A 21,989-nucleotide genomic window follows, 5' to 3' on the forward strand; every position below is an offset into this window, starting at 1 on the left:
GCCTTCCATCAAGTGAAATCTCGACCGCAGCAACTTTGCAATGCGCGTTGTTTACTTATGTATACAGTGCGATAAATACGATCATTTTCGAGCGAATTATCTAATTTCTTGTTATAATTTTTGAGTTTCTTTTGTAAAACTTTCTTATTGTTTTGTTTACATTTTTATATTGTTGAAATTTCACAATTATTACTGTTTTTAAACATCGTTAAAAGATTTTAGTGTTAGCAATGCCGGACCGTTGTTGTGTGCCTGCTTGCAAGTCTAATTATACATCAAAAGCTGCTAGTGTCGAGTATGTCAGTGTTTTTAAATTTCCTAGAAATGAGGAAAGGAAGAAATTGTGGCTACGTAAAATCCCTCGGCAAAACTTTACACCATCTAAACATTCAGTGGTGTGCGAAAAGCATTTCCAAAATCATATGATCATCAGGGAAGAAGATTTTACAGACTCCAAAGGAATCACTCATAAAATAAAACGAGAACGCCCTATTTTAACTGAAGATGCATATTTGATGGATGTCCCCCTTATTTGAGTGAAATAAAAACTACTCAGAGATCCAGTAGAGATGAAAAAAGACTCAAAATGGACAGGGAGATGATTTCATCATTTGTGAAAGATGATCAGATTTCTAATTTTAAGGAATTTGTGAATGAATTTTCTGCAAAGATGGAAAACTTCTTGCGTAGAGAAAATCTGCTTGTTTACCAAGCTGAGTCAAAATTTTTTGTTCTTTATATGAGTTATGATCCTTCTCCAGTTGTGCTAAAAAGTATTATAGTTGATGATAATATGAATATAAATATATACATAATGCAAGATCATTTGGATCTTAAAAAGCACCTGCACCATATTTTAAACAGCTCGACTAAAGTAAGTTTATGGAGTGAACTAGAAAATGTATGCAGTTTTATTTATAATTTTTCTGTGGAAAATAATGTCGAATCCTCCAAGGATATGTATTCTGCCGCTGTTGAAGTATGGGATCAGTTTGTGCAAGCAGAAGCATGTGAGGAATTTTCTTTTGAGGTGTTCGTTTCGGAGCAGTTAAAGCTTCACAAAAAATCACCAAATAGTCGAAGGTATAGTCCTCACTTGACAACGCTAGCCTATTCTTTGTACATTAAATCGGCTGCCTGCTACGAAGAGCTTCGTCAAAGCCAGATAATTTATTTGCCATCTATTAGACATCTAAAACGATTAACTTCCTTCCTCAGCTTATCACCATCTACAAACAATGTTAATAATGTTAGTTACTTAACAAAAAAATGCCAAAGCCTTTTAGCTCATGAGAAAACTGTAAGCTTATTAATTGATGAAGTACATGTAAAACCTGCAATTTCTTACAAGGGCAAAGCTTTGTATGGTTTTGCTGAAAATGCTGTTAATACTGAGGCAACATCAGTTCAAGCTTTCATGGTTTCTTCAATATTCAGTACATATAAAGATATAATTGGACTAGTTCCGGTGAAAAACATGAGTGCTTCAGATTTGACCAATTTTACCAAAACTGCTCTCTCGGTGTTGCATGGTTCATCATTCAATGTGCTTACTGTCATATCAGATAATAATAGAATTAATCGAAATATGTTTCAACATTTAAAACTTCAAGCTGAGGATTCAGTTTGTATTAAAAATCCTGTGGATAATTCTCGTCCCCTATTTCTCTTATTTGATTCTGTGCACATCGTAAAATCCATACGAAATAATTTACTAAATCAGATAGATTCAGAAAAGACATTTGTGTGCCCAGATTTTGAAGATTTTACCAAAATCGTGAATGTGAAATTTTCGTTTTTACGAAAAGTTTTTAACATTGAACGAAACTCGATTGTTAAGTATGCCCACAAGTTGTCTTTTAAGACAACTTATCCAACTAATATTGAGAGACAAAATGTCAACCTGGCATTGAATATTTTTGATGAAAGTACTCAAGCTGCAATTCAGATATATGGGGAACAAAACTGTTTTTCAAACTGGCAACCTACTGTTCAATTTTTGAAAACAGTAAAAAAGTGGTGGGATATTATGAACATAAAGAACACTAAGAAAGGTTTCCTTAAACGAAATGCTGCTTCTTTTCCATTTCGCTCTTTAAGTGATGAAAGGTTTCAATTTCTTGGAAATTTTCTTGCGTGGTTAGATGCATGGAAAAAGTTGAAACTGAAGCCTCGCTGTGGATGTTTGTCAGAAGAAACCTTTTATGCCCTCACCCAAACAACTCGATGCATGATATCCTTAATTGAACATCTCTTGAACCAAGGAAACTCTTATGTCCTCACAGGCAAGTTTCAGACAGACTGTTTAGAGTCTAGATTTGGCATTTACCGGCAAATGTCTGGTAGCAATTACCATGTTTCGGTAATTGATGTAATTGAAAGTGAGAGAAAACTTCGAATCAAAAGTATCCTCACTCTGAATTCAAGCAGTTTGGGGAACATTTTCTTTCGCAGTTTATGTGGTGATGATACTTCAGGTGACGTTGAAGAAGTGGACATTTGTGATTTCAGTGATGTCTTGTGCGACTTCAACGTCGATGTTAGTTGTGATGAAGTAGAGATTCTTACATATATTTCTGGTTATTGTGTCTTCAAATTAAATCTAACATGCAGTATGTGTTTAAAACATTATGTAGTTAATCATAATATTCTGATTGAACCTAGTGAGATTCACTTGGCACCTATTTCAGAAAACAAACCCGACTCTTTTATAAACATCGTAAATAGAGGAGGATTAAAGAAACCCTCAAGACTAATTTTAAACATAATCATTCATGCATATAGTATTTTTAAAAAGCTTTTAACTTCTGAATTTGAAGAAAACTTTCAAAAGTGTAACATGCCACAACATAAAGTTCTTGTAAACTTAATTAAATTTTATCTTGAGAACAGTGATTTGTTTTCACTACAAGAGAAATGTGACATTTGTGGAACTGAATTGTTTAATTCTGTTTGTAAAATTATCACCACCTTTAGTAACATTTGCTTAAAAAATTATACTAAAGTGCTATCTGACAAAAATCTTGTAAATTTACAAGAACGAAAATTGAAAAAATTCAAACCTCGTTAATTTTTTTGTTGTGCTTTTTATATATTACCTTTAAATTTGGTAAGTTATACTATCGCTGTACTTTATGTTATCTACTTTTTATAATTGTGTTGATTTTTGTCAATAATTTCTTTGTAGTCTGACTTTTATTAGTATAGTACCATTTCAAATTGTACCATTTCGAATTCTATTTCTTATCAGATATAAATGCTGAAATTTTATATTTATTTTTAACTATATATTTTGTGGAATGGCAGAAATTTCCTTCCCAGAGTATGAGTTAGTTCAATTTTATAATTAATTATCACAAATTTACCCTTACTATGTTTATATCATTATAAAATTTATTGAAAGAGTATTTATAGCATTATTTAAAAAATGTTACTTTTTTATTGATTAACGTTGACGGGCAGTATAATTCTTGTTGGTAATATATTTAAGGCTTGATGAAATCTATCATTAATGAAAGCTCGGGTGCTATTATTTTAAAATAGTAATATTGTTTTTTACATTATAATTTTTCTTAAACTCAAAGCCTGACCTTGATAAATCTATTTTCATTCTTCTCTTCGACATCAAAAATCTATAGAACAAATTCTCTTGGCTGTACATTTGATGAATCAACTATTCTTCTTGCTAGTACATTAAAATCAACAATATGTGTTTGATTGTGAAGTAATAAACAAACTTTGCTTTCATTATTGTAAAATTATAGTAATGGATTTTATGTTAATAAGAAAATTGAAATCTATAGTTTTCCATAATGCACTTTCTATTTATAAAATTCTATAGAATGAGCAAAAGAACTGTTTCAGTAAGTAAAGATAAGAATGTTAATGCTTCTATAATTCAAATATGTCTGAAATAAAAGAGGACTATGAAGAGATAAAAATTGATACTAACCATTTTAAAAACTGCATGTTTTATAACAGGCATAAATAAGTTTGGAAAAAACAATAAATAATTTCATTCATTCTGTTTATCACGATATATGCTTGTAAAATCTATTAAAGTTTCTGGTCTGTAAGGTTATGATGTTGAAAAGGTACCTCAATTTTTATATTGTATTGTAAATTAATTACAATACAATACAAAAATTGCTATCGCCTCGCCCTATTTCCAAATACAATTTCAATTATGTTGAGTTAGGAAACATGGCTACACCATTGCCATGTTTCATGAAATTAACCTGTGTTGCTGGTGAAATAAAATTTTAGTTTTCTGAACTTAAAAGTAAAGGATTAAATATAATCATATAATGTATGTAATATTTAGTATTGAAATGAATACATTAATAAATTTGTTATACCATGAAACATTTCTGTTTATTTTATTTTAATAAATTTCCGTTAATGAACTGTCACCAAGTAAAAAAGTTTTCTGATACTAATGATTTATTAAGTGTATTTTAATGAATGAAATTAAATGATTTATTAATTTGGAGCAAATGAGAGAAACAATAAATAATTTATCAAAATATATGTTTGTAAAATACATTAAAGTTTCTTGTCTGTGAGGTTATGATGTGGAAAAAGTACCTCAATTTTTATATTGTATTGTAAATTAATAAAGCCTCACATTATTTCCAAATACTATTTCAGTAATGTTGAGTTAGGAAACATGGCTACACCATTGCTGTGTTTCATGAAATTAACCTGTCTTGCCGGTAAAATAAAATTATAGTTTTCTAAACTTAAAAGTAAAGGATTAAATATAATCATATAATGTATGTAATATTTAGTATTGAAATGAATACATTAATAAATTTGTTACACCATGAAACATTTCTGTTTATTTTGTTTTAATAAATTTCCCTTCATAAACTGTCACCGAGTAATAAAGTTACCTGATATTAATGATTTATTAAACCATATTTAACGCAAAATTTTAATATGATTGTGATAACGCATTAGAGCAAATAAAAATTTTGAAATAAAATTGAACACAAAATTAATATAAATAACACTAACTTAGAAATCAAATTTCTTTCTATGTGAATCTAATTTATTTGAATTTTAACTCTGAATATTAATCTTTAGTAGCTTTCTTCCTGTACAGTAATAGTAGCGTCATAGATGTGAACTGTACTGGATTTTGCAAATTTCTCTTGATTTTCTGGCTTTCTAAAAATTATATTGGTTTCTTCTATGTTTTAGAAAGTTTTTTAAAATTTGGACATTTTCCAATGCAAGATATATGTTTTATTAAGTTTTTTGCTTGCTTGAGTATGTAAACAAGTTATTTCTATATGAAGTATTATATAGTGCTTTATTTTTCAAATTAAATAATATCTTACAGTCTAAAATTAATTCAATATCTCTTGCTAAAACAAATTCTAAACTCAAAAATAGAATAAACATTAAAAAACATTTATGAATTATTAAGTATTGCAGTCAATTTAAATCTACAGTTTTTTTTTCTTCTTATTTTATTCACATAATAGAAATCCCTAAAATCTCATACATTTTAGATAGTTTGAAATAATATAAATTCAAATTTTATAAAAATCTATTGGATTATTTCCTTTTAGGTTGATAGTATTCCTTGACTTTTTATTTTAATTAATACAATAATTAACATATGTATATGATACATTCTTTTTTTCAAATCGATATTTAACTTTATATTACAGCAATTTGTAATTATTTTTAAAATTTAGTTTCCAATGATAAAGCATTTTAAAATAATCATGTTTTTAATTTAATTCAAGTAATAAATTCTTTCAATCTTATTGAAAAATATTTTATTGCATATTTAATTATCTGTTAAAAATCCGCAGTGTTTCTTTCTTTTTTCCCAATGTATGATATTATACAGGTCAATTCATAATCTTTGAAAAGAATTTCTAAAAAAAATTCGATTTCCGAATGTTTTTAAAAACTGAATTTAGTTTTTTTTTAAATAAGTGATGTTTAATTTAATATAATTGTCAGAATTATGGCTTAACGAAGCGATCCTTATTTTTCCCTTTTACATTCCTCCGCTATCACCGTCTTCTAGCTATGCTTCCCGTCGGACGGCTAGGTATGAGTCACTCGCAGCTGTCATGGCCTTCTTCCTTTCTCGGAGGTTACGGGTGGCCCTACCAGGAGCTAAGCTCCCGACGTACTTCGCCCATTCTGCCCAGTGGCACCCCCCGCCACGGTGAGGCAGCTAGCAGGATTTGAGGGGGGCGTGAAGGAGTAGAGGCACGAGGTTCTGTCTTTTCAGAAGAGAAACATTTTGCTTTGTCTTTCTCTTTTAAATAAATCTTTACCTGAATTTATATTATTAAATAATTTAACATATTCCGTGTGTGCATATTTGTAAATAACAAATTTTTTGAACTATGATATGCAAAACAATTTCTTAATGAGAAAATAGTGGCAGAATTAAAAGATGCTTTGGAGGCGGTGATCGCTATATAGTGGTTGTTGAAATATTTGTCACCAGGAAAATGAATAAAATCGTTTTAGTAAAAAATTGATTTATTAAAGAAAGAACCAGTAATTTTAAAATGGCCGTATTTAAAATACACAAATAATACAGAAACGAAAATTCCCAAAGGGATCAATACTAAACACTCTCCCACATCGAGAGTTTTTGATAGCATGAGAGGTATTAAACGGTTGAGACTGAGAGGCCCGCAAGGGCACTCCCAGTCGCCAGAAATTTGAAATTGAAAGTGAATGAATTTATTCCTAATGGACACAGAAGCGTGGAGAGGAGATCTCAAATTAGCGAATTATCGAAACATAACATAGCCCAAATAAAGCCAATCCCGCATAATCAATATTAGGTTTGTAAATACCTTGGCAATCGCGAATCGCCAACAAGACTGTGAGAATTATTATAACCATGTAACTGAAACATATTTGTGATAAGAAGTTAATAATAAAGAGTTATAAATAGAATTTTGTTTCTGATTAGGCGCGGCAGTGAATTAACGAGTCTACATTAGTATTGAAGTAAAAAGTTAGCCGTTACATTGATCGATGAAAAAAGAATAAAATATTTGATTCTCGAATTTCTCGAATTATCTTTATTCGAATTTAAAATATTCCACTGCTAAAATATTTAAAAGTTTGAGAGGAGAAGAATATCTTTGTAGTTTTGCATCAGAATTTGCACTCAATGAAGTGTAATGTTATTTCAAGTAAATTTGAAAAATATTTCCTTCAAAATAAGATGTAAATTATTATTTAATATATTTTTTTTAAAAAATTTAGATGTAATACAATTATTCTTATTTTATAATTTTGTAACAGGCATAAGTGTAATTTTAAACCCAACCTTGAAGACAAGGGAGCTCCAGGATCAAGCAGTTGGGCAAACTAGGAGCGGAGGACATTGTGGACTTCGTGGAGGACATTTTTGATGGAGCTAACCCGCATTTGCGTTACATGGAGAGGAAAACTAGGAAAACCTTCCATGGTTGGCTAGATGGCAAGAGGACTTTAACTCATAATCCGTCTACCACTGAGGATATTTTTAGTCCCCTTGGTTAGAGTCCCCTTGCCATCAGGCTAACAGTGGGAGATTTTTATAGTTTTCCTTTCCATGTTAAGCAAATGCGAGTTAGTTCCATCAAAAAGTCCTCCACGACGACAAATTTCTCTCAAAACTTGATCCAGGAGTTCCTTTGTCTTCTGGATTGGGTTCAACGTCACAAGGCTACGGAGTTGAACATTAGCTGTCGTAAATCCAAAAATTTGGTCGGTTGTTTAGCGTCGGTTATTAAGTTTTGAAAAACATTCTTCTTGTAGCAAGCATTTTATACACGTGAGATGGATGTATTAGAAGTTCGGAAATTATGGAACGTTCCCGTTCTCACCAACCAAAAATTATGACGATATAATAAAGAGAGGGGTAATTCCCTCCCCCCTCTTTTCATCGAAATCCCAGTACGCGCCAAATCCTGACAAGGAAGATGATATTTGACATATGTAACGTCGCCAGTCATTACAAATGGAATTCCAATGGAGTCTCTAAATTTTTAGAAACAGTAATACCCTAGCTCACTAAAAATGAAGCCCCGAAAAAGGGATTATAGGGAATTTTCCTTCACTCTATAAATTCCCTTTTTTTGAAGGCCGGAAGTAAACAAATGGCTAGGCAGAAAATCCCTCTCTCGCAGCAAGTGTCCGATTGAGGGATTTTGTTCCCTTTAGTTTTTGTAATGTGGAACAGAAAAGTATGGCAGTTTTATTTAGTTATTTATTTTATGTATCTCCTTTTTTTAGCAGAACATATTTTAGAAATAGGCTCAACGTATTACCTTATTAAAATGCAGTTGCCAGATTCTTTAGAAATCACTATCTTAGAACTAATAGCATCTTACTTCTCATGATTTTCCCTTTCATCTTTTTTTTCTTCTTTTGAATTTTATTTTTACAAATAGAAATTTATCGAACAGTGGTTTTTAGTTTATTTATTTATTTTGGTTTATCGGGAAATTATACTTATGCTGCGTAAAAAAGAAAGAGTAATAATTCTTTTTCAAATCCTTCACATTTTTAATAAATAATGCTTGTTAGAAATTTCAAATGTTTTGCAGAGGAAATTTTTTTTATTATACTATTCATACCTTTTTTTTATGAATTTCATCTGAAGTTTTGTCGAATAGAAATTTATTAAGTAGTACATTTCTTACTCTTAATCGAAACTAAGTTACTCATGATTGAAATAATGAAAATAAAGATAATACATATTTTAATAACTATTATGAATCTGAATTGCAAACGTTGCGCCATAATAATATGGAGAAGAAGACAGAGTGAAGCAATAGAACAGAAAAAAGAATAAGAAGAAGAGGAAGTTGAAGAAGAAGAAAAGAAAAAGAGAAAGATTAAAAAAAAAAAGGTGAAGGAATAGAAGGAACAGAAAAAGAATGAAGAAAAAGAAAGGAAAAAAAAAGGAAGTAAAAAAAAGAAAGACAAAGAGAGGAGGAAGAAGAAGAAGAAAAAGTTGAATGAGAAAAAGAAAGCGAAAAAGGTAGAAAAGAAAGAAAACGAGAGAAGAGAAAAAAGTAAAATCAGAGAATCTTGAGAATTTTTTTCAATCAAATAATTGAACTATGATATTTTAGATACAATTTATATGTTCCATGAATATATAGGCTAATTAAGTAATTATGACTATAATTAATATTCTAAATTAAATACACATTTTAATTTTTCCTCATCATGTATTTTTAAGCTGCACAAGATACAAAATATTATTGCAGGACCGAAATTTGTGAGGGTGCTTGGATGTATTAATAAGGAAATCAAAACTTTGATCCCTGTCAAAGAAACTGTCATTATGTTCTCATTTTAAATTATATAGATTATATTCAATCATGTATCGATTATATTTTTTCTAGTAAAATCTGGAAAAATGCTTGAATTGATGTGTGGCTTTATATTATTATAAGGATAAGAGACACCGAAGCCGAAGAGATGAAATAATCACAATGCATTTCTTTCCAACAATATTAAAGCTTGACAATTTGATCTTGTCATGTTATTATTTATATATATATTTCTCTTACACGGCACCAAAAAAAAGCCTCATTACAACTCCCCGAATGGCAACGTTAGAAAATCGACCAATGATTGCTGCTAAAAATGTCACATGCCAAATGTCACATGAGGTGGCTCAACATATAGCGCTTTTAAAAACGGAAACAATAACCAGAGTGAGCATTATCAGGTTGTTCAATTCAGATTCATGCCCTAAAAAATGATAATATTTATTTTATACTCAATTAGGAATTAATTAGGATGGCCTTCTCCATGTCTATAAATAAGTCACAAGATCAGACTTTTGAAAAAATCAGTTTAGTATTGACTAAACAAGTTTTTAGTCATGGACAACTTTTTGTTGGCCTGTCAAGAGTTAGGTCATTTGACAGCCTTTCAGTAATTGCTCCAAGATGCCAAATCTATAATTGTGTTTTCAAAGAAATTCTAAATGCTTAGTGTTAATTTCTTAGAGCTTTGCAGAAAAAATTTTTTTTGGAAAAAATTTAATTGAAACTTCTATTGGCAGTAGGCAAGGGGAACTGCCAAAATCAAAACTCCCCGATTAGAAATGCAGCATGGCGACCTCCACGTGGTATTTCTCGGGTAATGCTAACAGCCATGCATTTTAATTTATTGTAATTAAATCATCCTTATTTTGTTCTGAAATGTTATGTACTTTATCACAAATGTTAATTAATATAGAAATTGATTTCAATAATGCTGATCACCAAAAAATATTTCATTTGGCGATAAAACAAATTTTTGTGTTCTTGAAAATGAAAGACTTTTGAGGGTTATTATCTCACAAGGAAAAGTTAGGGTTTAATGTTTATATTTTTAAATAATAAAATTTTTTTCTAAAATTTTCAGAATTTCTAGCATTAACTAATTTATTATACACAATTAGTTGAATTTAGGTGAGTAACTGCAATATTTGATAATTTATTTTGCTAATACGTTTCTCATTTAGCTAATGTTTTGATTTTTTCACCATGTACAATGTAAATAGCTAATATACTTTTTTAAAAGCTAGTAAGAACATTGATAGAATTCTTCTACATAAGTACAATACTGTGTCTTTGATGATAAAATATTATGTCTTTGATGATAATATACTATGTCTTTGTGCTAGAACATTGTTGCATTGGCAAGCGAGCGCAGCGAGCCATGGTTCATGGCGTGAACCACATAGGATTGCGTAGCAATTCTCGGGGGTTGGCGAGCGTTATCGAGCAGGGGGCAGAGCCTTCTAGTTTTATTTATTCTTACAACTTTAACTGGATGGTCAACAATTGAATTTTCAGAAAATATAGTTAAATTTATTTTCCTATGTAAGACAATGATATAAATTACTTTCATGAAGATTTTAATATTAAGTGATTAAAATAATAAAGAATTCATTATTTTATTATCTTATTAGTCAGCATTTATTTCAAAACATGTTAAAAATACTAGAATCAACAATCGTCTACAGAGTCATTTATTTATAGAAATATGTTAACTTTGATCAGATCAGGCAGTGATATTTTCATAGTAGGAAGATGTGTTTTCAATTTCTGCGTGAAATCATAATCTATAAATATCAACATTTATCCTGCATAAAATTTATATATATCATTAAATACCACTGTCCCGTTATGTGCGTTCATTATGAGTAGAATTTAGTTTCTGGTTCGTAAATATGTTTCGATTTCAAGCGTAACTAATTTGTTTCGATAACTACTAGCAAATAAAAAGTATTACTTCAAGTTGTAATTAAATATTATAATCAGAAGTCCAGAAATCAGTCCTCTTGTTTTCACTCAGATGTGTTTTCTGAAGAGGTCAGTTTTCTCGGAATGGGAATTGTAATTTTGCTATCAGAATTAAAACTGCTTGGTGATAGGCATTTTCTCTTCCTTTAAACTTAAGAAATAATCACAATAATGGTTTCAGAAAAGGATTCGTGCTTGTTCTCTTAAATTAACTCCTGTACTCTCAGCAGGCCATAGTTTTGGTTGATGCAGTTTTCTTCAAAACTGAGCGAATTTCACACTTTAGATAATGTTTCGTGGTGTCTCATTTCATTCCTGATGGAATGGAATGAGTCTTGAATGGTACATACATTAAAACGTTAAGAGGTAATATGCAACTAGACAAGCAAAATTTCTCATTCAACGAGACACGTTGAATTCACGCAAGTCGTAATGCGCTAGAGGGCGCGGAATTTTTTCTGGGTTTGGACATTTAATTTTATGTTTGGACTTTTTCTTCTGGGGTCATATGAAGAGCCTCATCTACAACGATGGTCCCATAAAAGCTGTGGTGGCTCTGGGGATGAAGCGTTCATCTTCCAATGAGATGAACCGGGTTCGAATCCCAGCGATGTACGATAGATACGAATTCCGCATCAAGCTCCCACTGACCATAGTGCTGACGTAAAACATCCTCAGTGGTAGACGGATCATGAGTTACAGTCCCCTTGCTGTCAGGCTAACAGTGTAAGGTTTTCGTGGTTTGCTTCACCAATGGGTTTGTTTCGCCAAAAAGTTCTCCAAGAAGGCAAATTTCTCCCAATACTTGATCCAGGAGTTCCCTTGTCTTCTTGATTGAGTTCAGAATTACAAGGCTACGGAATTGAACATTAGCAGTCGTAAACCCAAAAGAGTTCGGTCTGCTGTTCAATGACGGTTATAAGATGGTCCCATAGATTCTGATAAAAACCTTGTTGCCCGGATATCCGTAGCTGCTGATACCATAATAGAGATGCCTGAAGTTTATGCACGGCAGTCACTCCTTCGACGGTGTAAAGCCCGCGTTAATGTAGGTGGCAGCAATTTTTGAGTAGATCTTGTGATAGGGGACTTAGTTTTGTTTAATTTCATATTGTTGAATGAACTGTTTTTTTTTAATTTTTTTTTTTAATTTTATATTATCGTTTTTGTTTTCATTTCATCTCTGTCTGTCTTTCGTGACACAGTAAGTTTCGTGCTCTAGCGCTTTACGACTTGAGGTTCCGACCATGGATTTTATGGTGATTTAGGCTTATCTAGTTGTCTTCCATCACACTCTAAAGTATGTACCACGAGTTTTGGGACACCCTGCATGTGATGCAAACTTGCTCCGGATAGCTAATAAATATTTTCCAGTGGTAGTTTATTAATTGTGATTCTTTGTTTAATAAATTCAATTTATTAGGTTTTAATCCACCACTATTTCTAAACAATCCGAAGGCTTACATAATTCGCCGCTTTGTTACAGTTAAGTCATGTTAAACCTTTTAAAATTGAGCAATATTAGTAAAATATTTGCAAATTTTGGATTGTAGTTATTTACCGTTTTTTAAAATTATTTCGGCGTGTCCGGAGCAGTTGGCATCTCTGATGATGTTTCGGGAAAAAAACAACATTACATTTTAAGTAAAATTGTTCGTTTTAATCCTGAATCAATGCGTAAAATTTTTTATATAATATAAAATCTTTAGAATTGAATATGAAAAGTCAATTGGTCTAATTGTAATTAAATTTTTTATTAAAGAATAAAAAGAAGAGCGTTAAAAGGGCAATATTACCACAAAAAACGTACTCAAAATTCCCATGTTTAAGAAATTTCTTCGCAAAATATGAAATTTGTTCTCTGTTTAAAATCGTTTTTTTTCTCTTCAAGCTCTTACAACACTATCTATGACCCAATTCGTTACTAAAAGGTTGGGTTGTCAAAACAATTATTTCCTGAAAGCTCAACAGTCTTCCACAAAGTCGACAGTTTTAAGGTACCACTTTTGCTACTGGAATGCGTCATATTGTCCAAAGCATTGCATTTTCCTGTTGTATACGTGATAGCTCATTAAAAGCGAAGCATGGAAACAGCTAATAGATTTCAAAATATTTATAAAAATTTAATTCATCCATAATTAATTATTTTAATTATTTTTATCAAAAAAGACTTGAATGAATGTGAATACTTGAGAACATTTAAATTGAGGAATTGGAAATGAATTAAGTGAAACGATTAAAATATTTTATTTTTTATTTAAAATTCCGACCAGGGTTATTATTTCGCTAATTCTGGCGTATTAGGGCTTATTTGATTGCCATTCCTTCAGGGGCACCATGTTACGTGGCCCAACGGTGTTCCCCCAGTATGGACAGATATAACAGAGAAAGAAAGAACATCCACGACTTGTCCGGGATTCGAACCCAGAACCTTTCTGATGCAAGGCCAGTTCCCCGACCCCTACACAGTCCGGTCTGCTACGGTTGAAATATCATAATGGAAAGTACTATACAAAAATTGTTAAACAGATATAATTGATTTGGATTAATGGATAAAGTAAACAGACTAGTAAATCGAAAAAAGAAAGGTAATATTAAATAGAAATGTTGCATGAAATGGTAATCAGAAATGTTAAACGCAATCTTAAATCGAAAATAAGAATAAAGTTACTCGACAGACGGATATATACAAAAAAGCAGACGATTAAACATATTTTAATATTTTTTTGGTCGAATAAGAAAGTTAAAATTTTAAGTTTGACTTATTTAATATCCTAAATAAAGCAGATTTGAAACAGTTAACTGGCACCTATGACACTCATTCGTGACAAAAAGTGTGCACAGTCGAAACAATTTGTTCGTGAAAGTTCAACCTACATCGCCCTTCAGCAAAGTTGACAGTTTCAGGTACCACCTTTGCGACTCAATCGTGTCGCGCTATCCCTAAGCATTCCGTTGTACTTTCCTGTCGGATACGTGATACAGTAGCCCATTAAAAACGAAGCATGGAAACAGCTAATGGACTTCAATGTGTCTCAAATTGTCCCTCACGTGACTTATGTGTCGTGACATTCAATAATTACCATAATTTTATTTTTCACTATTTCATATAAGGCTTCGTATATATCGCCATTTTATTTTTTCGCAGAAATAAAAACACAAAAGAACAGTAAGCTTTTTTTTTTAGTGTGGTTTATATGAATGGAACTTTTTCAGATGGTAATTCAGTTTTATAAAAATATAACTGTTTGTTGTTGCCCAAATGATCGCCAAGGCGGAAATGGCGTAAATGCAGCCAATTTTTCTTTTCCATTAACAAAGGCGATAAGTTTTGCGTCTTATTTTCAGAAAAGAACGGGTTCTCATCAAAAATAAATTAAGATTATGAAGTGGGGGTATTGAATCCTGCCAAACGGAAGTGTGGATCGCCAAGGTGGTGTTTTGCGCCTTGCAAGGAGGTTGGGAAAAGTTTGATAAATCGTAATTTAGTTGACATCTGAAGGAAGGAATTCAAAAGAATTTAGCACTTTCCATTTCTTTTTCTTCTGTACGCAAATACATTTGCACTTTTTGAGACAATTATTTTAAAAAACCCATTTATCATTCCATTTGTTTGTGATTTTTGAAATTTTTTCGGAGTGTAGTCAGTATTCTAAATATTATTTATTTATTTGTAATTTTTCACATAATATTCAATTGAAACTCAATGAACACTTTCTAATGATATGACGAAACAGTATTAAATTTTTTATACCGTTCTTGATTTCGGGTTCGAATTCTGTGTTTGATTTATATATGAGAAAGATATTATTGCTGCGATAATCGATTGATTCATGAGCGGTTTTACTTAGAATTTATTATAGGTTACGAATTTTGCTTCCTCCATTTCTTTCTCTTCAGTGCGCAAACGCATTTGCACTTTTTGAGACATATAGTTTTAAAAACTCATTTATCATTCTATTTGTTCGTGATTTTTGAAATTTTTTTCAAGGTGCTGTTAATCTTCTGAATATTATTTGTTTTTTAAAATTATCACAGGATGTAGAATTTAAGCTCATTGAAATATTTCGAATGGTATGATGAAGCAATATTGAATTTTTTGAAGAGTTCCAGATTTCGGGTGCTAACTATATATTTAATTTATGTCTGATAAAGATTTTAGGGCCGAAATCAGTGAATAATTCACCTGCGATTTTTCAAAGATATGGGATGATTTGCATAAAAATATTAAATACAATTTCAAAAGATGATTTAAATTAAATTTATGTTCTCAGCGTTGCTGAAAAAATTGGATTGGATGCAATTAATTTTCGCTGCAGTATAATTTTGAGAAGAAAAAAAAAAAAGAAAAAAAAAGATGTATTGAATTAGGTATCAGAGATCCATTACGAATTTCTTCAAATAACGAAATTTCGAATCGAAACGTTAAGTAACATCCAAAATATTTTCCTTAAAACGAAAAGATTCTCTCTCTATAGCGAAGTTTTCATATTTTTTATTTCGGTTTTCATTATTTTTGAAGAAAATAGCAACTATGAAAATTGAAATTATGAAATTACTTTAGAACATTAGTAGAGAATGGAAGAAAAACAAATGATGTAACTCTCTCCGATTTTATTAAAACGAAGAAAAAGCTGTTAATTTTTTAATATGTAGAGTTGAGGAGATATTGAAAGTGTAATCACTGTGGATGCAAATAATTTTTATCAAAGTCATAATGGCTCAAGGGATAGAGGGGATAGAGCATTCGCTGACCAATGAGGTAACCCGGTTTCGAATTCCAGCGATGGCTGATTGATGTTAATTCTGCACCTGTCTCGCACCGACCATAGTGCTGATGTAAAATATCCTCTGTGGTAGATGAATCATGGGTTAGAGTTACCTTGCCGTTCCCATGAGGTTTAGGATAACCATGAGAGGTTTTCGTGGTTTTTCTCACCATGTGACACAAATGCGGGTTAGTTTCTTCAAAAAGTCATCCACGAAGGTAAATTTCTCTCATTTTTTGATCCCGGAGTTTCCTTTTCTTCTGGATTGGGTTCAAAATTACAAGGCTATTTAGTTGAACACTGGTAGTTGTAAACTCAAAATTGGATCGGTTGTTCAACGAAGCTCATAAAATAAATTTTATCACAATTAAACATCACAAAATGCAAAGCAATGTAAAATCATATTAAGCACATATTAATCTTTAAATACATGAATTGTTTTCACTTTTGAACATTTAATATATACAATAAAAATTAGTAGTTTTTTTATATATTTGAAATTATTAACTCCATTGTTAAATAAAATTCATACTCATATACTTTTGAACATATAGCACATTATGAATTGGTGCTCTTAAAGGGGAAATAAAAGCTAACTAAACGGAAAAAGAGAGAATCTTTTTCCCTAGAAGACCTTTATTGATGCGCTCCAAAATGGCAACAGTGTGGCCCAAACCATTTTAGCGCCACGCTTCGGCATAAAGCTTAACTATCAGTTAGATTCGATAAACTGCTGAGTTCATTTCATCATTTTTTTCTTTCTAGTTTTCTTTTTTATTATTATTATTTTTAATTGAATTTATAATGCTTTTTATAATCGTTTGGTATCACGTTCGCTTTACACGCGAAAGGTCCTCAGTTCGATCCTGGGCGGAGTCACCACCACGCAAATTGCAGGCACTGCCCAGATGCTCAGCTGGATCCGAGGCATGTCTTCAGCTGCGTCTCGACCCTCTTCAACATCGACCTCAACTGCTGTCATGACACCCTTTATTCCGAAAAAGTCGGAGATGTGGCCAGGGCTGTGCTCCATGCCTTTGGTCCCATTTCACTTGTACTTTTCTGCACTTGTCAAACGACAACAGCAACAACAATCGTTTGGTCATTTGCTTTTAGTTCTGAGAAGTGCTTAGACGTTGATTCGTTAAGAATATCGTTTTTTACAAACGGCAAAAATGCATTTTGTCAGGTAAATTATGGTTCATTTAAAATATATTTTAATTTTGCACCATTTTTCTGGTTTTTAAATTTATTTCAATGTTGAAAAAATATTATATGAATGAGATGAACCATTGCACCATTTAAACTAAAGAATTAATTGTGAAAAGAGTTTATATTTAATGCCGATATAGACGATATAAATATTCACATTTGGTTCGAGTACAGATTTTCTCTGTGACTTTCACGGAGAAAACATGCCCCCATATAATAAGTAGTTGCTAACCCCGACCCACCTCGTTTGGGGCAGGCGGAAAATATTACTCGCCGCCACAATAGACCCTTTAGGAAAGGTGACGGTAAGTTACCGCGAGGCCCATGGACTACCGAAGCGCCTCCCGTGGCGTTTATTTAAACCAAATAATGGTTACACATTACGGTTTAACGGTTTAAAAAAAGATGTTAACATGATTCATATAAGGTTTACATCTATTTGCGTGGATTGTGGTTCAAGTATGACTTTTCATTATAAATATCAATATGCAATTGTGGTTCTAAGTTTACATCATTATGATTTTTTTCAACTGGGTGAAATCAATCAATAAATAACAGAGTTATGAAATCAAAATATATACACAAAAAGTTTTTTTTTCCTTCATATATATATGTAAATGGAATAATAACAAATAAATCAATTAAGAACAAGACAATTACAAATCAATTTGAATAAAATCACAGAAAGCACCGGCAAGACAAGTCAAAGGTGACTAAATCATTAAGAAACTAAAAGCTGAGGATGACCAAAATTTATAAAATCAATGAAACAGTTAAATTAGTAATCAAAGTATAGTCAAATCTAAAAACACCATAATAGGTTGAAAACTAAGCAATACAAGAGATAAAAATTTATCAAAGAATTTGAAATATGAATTATAGCAACATATAAAATACACTTAAAGGATGAAAGTAATATTTAAATAACTGAAAGGTGATTATGAGTACAATTAAAATGCTAAATTTATAAAGATAATTAAAAGCATTAAAATGCATCAAAAGTATAAATTACCATAAAATAGTTAAAAGTTAATCAAACAGATTAGTTAAAAATTATTCATTCAAAAGTTCTTGGAATGGCGTGCTGTTAACATGAAAGAGGTAATCTATTATCGTCATTAATCCAGAGCAAGAATGTCTTGCAAGGCATGTTTAATAATATTGTAAAATTATCTGTCCCCATGTAGTAAAAATCTGCTGAGAAAACAGATTAATGTTTGTAAAAACTTGCTTTGTTACGGTAAAAAATCATTCTAATTACTGGTTTTCTTCGTAAATTGTTGCTATAAAAACATGCTCTTGTATGGTAAAAAACCTTCGAGACTACTTATTTACTTCGTATATTTTACGGTTTTTTACAATCAACCTAGCTGACTGTTTAAAACCGTAAATGTTATGTTTTTTTTACACTGTACAAATTATTAATAATGATCTATTTTTAATGACATTTCATCTATGATTATAATAAAAGCCATTTGATTATGTAAATTTAACATAAAGGTTATATGTTGTAAATTTGGTATTCTTAAATAAAAAGCATTTATACAATGTTATTAAACAACAAAATTATATTTCCGATAAAACGTAAGAGGGGGAAAAAATCAATAAATTCACTTACACATTCTATTTATCAAAATAAAAAGAAGGTATAGCTCCGTTTAAATGAAAGATAAATTCTCTAATTAAGGAAATAGCACTAATTTCATTAATCAAAATAAAGAAAATGACTTAAGAAAACCATTTCCGTTCGAAAATTCTTTGAATCAATTTTAAGAACCGAGACTCATAAAAATTAACTTAATTTTCGGAATTAAGTGATTAAGAACTTCATAGTCAAACTAGATTAGAGACCATTTTTCTTTCCCAGCATCTTCTAACCTTAATGGTTTTTAATAAAATCTGCATTTACTTATCCATTCAGAAACGATTTTTTTCCCCGCAAATGACGGTGGGAGTGAAATAAATTTCCTTTGTTTCTCTTCCCCTAATGATCTTAGAAGGAGTTTTCGAAGTCGGGAATGGCAATTGATGAGACCTTCAGAACTGAAATGAAGTGGAAGAGAGAAAAAAGTAATAAAAGAACAGGCGGAAGAAGTGTTGCCAAAAGCAACGAAATAAAACTTCTTTTTCGGAATATAAATAAGCCTTGAAGGGGTCTTTTAGGCGGGAAAACTAAATTCCCCTGCTGGAAAATTTACTTAAGTATCTTTTCGGAGGCTGTCTCTTCGCCAAGCGTCCATAAATTTTAATGATTCCTTACACCCTAGAAGAATTTTACTTCATTCCAGAAGCCATCGCAGTTCGAAAATCAGTCAATGCAACCTGACACTCCTAAATGGTTTATATATTTATTTATTCAAATGCGGGATTACTTCTCTTCAAGTTCCTACAGCAGGGGAGGTGCAGGAAGTGGCAGAACTATCCTTTTTTCCCTACTCTTTTGCAGTTCGAATTTTGCGGACGAGGGTAGAACTGCTTGGAAAAAGGGAATATTTAAATACATTAGGATAGTTTGAAAATGTATAAGAGCCCACTCAGTTCTTTGGCAAGGGGCTGGAAAAAAGATCCTCCTTCGTTAAAATCCTGTTTGCATAGACGGGAAAACTCAGGGAAACGGGAAAAGAGTAGGGGTTGAGTATGTAAAAAAGGGTTAAAGGCTGTCTTTGAAAAAGGGATGGTGTAGTCTGGGATTTTCGAACGAAATGAGTAATGGTTGCTTCTCTGCTTATCGTGCTTCAACAATGTCATACTTTGACGTCTAGGAAACCTAAAACAATGGACGGTATTCAAAATCGGGTGCAAGTTATTTTTTTACGCTTCAAAGTATGTCATATTCTTGCGAAGTTATTCTCAACGATGCCATCAAGAATATATATTCAAACATAGATTGATTCAGAAGTTCTCTGACCTGTTTTTAAAAAATACTAGAAGAAAAAACAGTTTAAATATCTAAATATGTTGGTCATTATTAAAAAGAAAGTTATAATTTTTTCAGATGAAATCTTAGTAAATTTCGTTAGTTAATTTCACATAAAACACCTTTTTAAATAAAAATGCGTAGCAGATGATAGCGTATATAAACATTTTAATTTCATAAAACGTTGTTTTATTGTTGCCCAATGAACAATAATATTTGTTTCACATTATTTTACAATTTAACTTTTTACCTGAATTGATATAATAACTCACTAATAAAAAGTTATGGTAAAGTTTCATGAACAAATGAGTCGCTGAGTAAAACTAATGACAACGTGAAACTGAGCGACTCCATACGATTGGCCTAAAACGGCCCGTCAACATCATCAATCTGAATTGTAATAGTAGGCTTAGGCTTAACATAGATACTGATTCACAGTTTATTTTGGATATATTTTAATTTTACGACGTGAATCTATGATATTAAAAGGAAGAGTTTGTGTGTCTATCTTATAATTCCAGGTTGTCCTATCGTCTTGAAATTCGAACAGTGGGTGCAACGGCAGATTTCAGCCCTCGATCTTAAAATTCGTTCGAAATTTTCAATTAGATGATTCGGGAGAAATATACGAAAAGGGAATTTTCTGATTAGTTTAGCATAATAGCCATTATTATAGATTAAAATATGGACGGTTCTAATTTATTTTTCAAATATTTTAAAGGTAACATCGTTGATGTTTGTACGCTTATAGTAAAGAATATAAAAAGGAGAAGAAGTCCAGCTTTTCGAATACGTAACTATCGCGGGGAACAGCTCGGTGCGGTGTGCTGTACATTAAAAAAAAGGAAAAAAAAAATTCAGGGTGAGCGACGCGCTCAAATTTAGCAGCACATAATATGTACTAAGATCCAGCGCATGCGTGCAACAAGAAAAGTGACAGTCGAGGAGGTACGTAACCTGTAAACCGATTGTTGGACAACTCTACATGTATGGTTGGGTACGCTACCTCCCAATATTTTATTCTTTTTGTGTCAAAAGGCGTCAGCAGATTTATTTAACATGGGTGGCATGATTATATTATCGGGATTGGTTCAAAATTACAAGGCTACGAAGTTGAACATTAGTAGTCGTAAACCCAAAATTGGATCGGCTGTTCAACGACGGTTATAATATAAAATAAAAATAAAGAAATATGAGCAGGGGATATAGTACACGCCTCCCAATAAGGGGACTCGGGTTCAAATCACAGCTTTGGTTTGTCGATATGAATTCCGCACCCGGCTCGCACCGACCACAGTGCTGACGTAAAATATCCTCAGTGGTAAACGGATCGTGGGTTATAGTCCCTTTGCCATCGGCTAGCCGCGGAAGGTTTTCGGGGTTTTCCTCTTCATGTAACGCAGATGTGGGTTGGTTCCATTAAAAAATCTCTACGAAGACCTGATCCAGGAGTTCTCTTGTCCGCTGGAATGGGTTCAAGATTACGGAGTTGAAAATTGGTAGTCGTAAACTCAATATTGCTCGAGGACAGTTATAAAATAAAATAGAATGAAGTAATATTTATTCAATTTAAATTCATTCAAGTGTTTTTTCTTCTTAAGTTTCAGATTAAGAAAAGAATTAATGCACTCATCTGAAATAGCATCGGAGAATGACGTGCTTCAACGGTCTTACTAAGTTTTCCAGTTTTCCTGCCAACAGAGAACGCAACTATTTCCGCCAATTACGCCAAGTTCCAGGATTCGAAGGAAATGAAGTGCCAGAGAGTAGAAGCAATTTGTTTCCCACCTCTGGGCCAGCGGA

The 21,989-nt window shown here is 31.8% G+C and overlaps 1 protein-coding gene across 1 annotated transcript; it reads left to right on the plus strand.

The window, feature by feature from the left end:
- The first annotated feature begins 230 nt into the window (after positions 1 to 230).
- Positions 231 to 536, plus strand: LOC147803002 (THAP domain-containing protein 2-like). Its single transcript, XM_087152822.1, has one exon. It carries the CDS (start codon positions 231 to 233, stop codon positions 534 to 536), a length of 306 nt encoding a protein of 101 aa, XP_087008948.1.
- The last annotated feature ends 21,453 nt before the right edge of the window (positions 537 to 21,989 follow it).

The sequence above is a fragment of the Parasteatoda tepidariorum genome, chromosome 10 (genome assembly GCF_982258835.1).
Source record: "Parasteatoda tepidariorum strain Cologne lab strain chromosome 10, Ptep-v5.0, whole genome shotgun sequence".
Classification (NCBI taxonomy): Eukaryota; Metazoa; Arthropoda; class Arachnida; order Araneae; family Theridiidae; genus Parasteatoda; species Parasteatoda tepidariorum.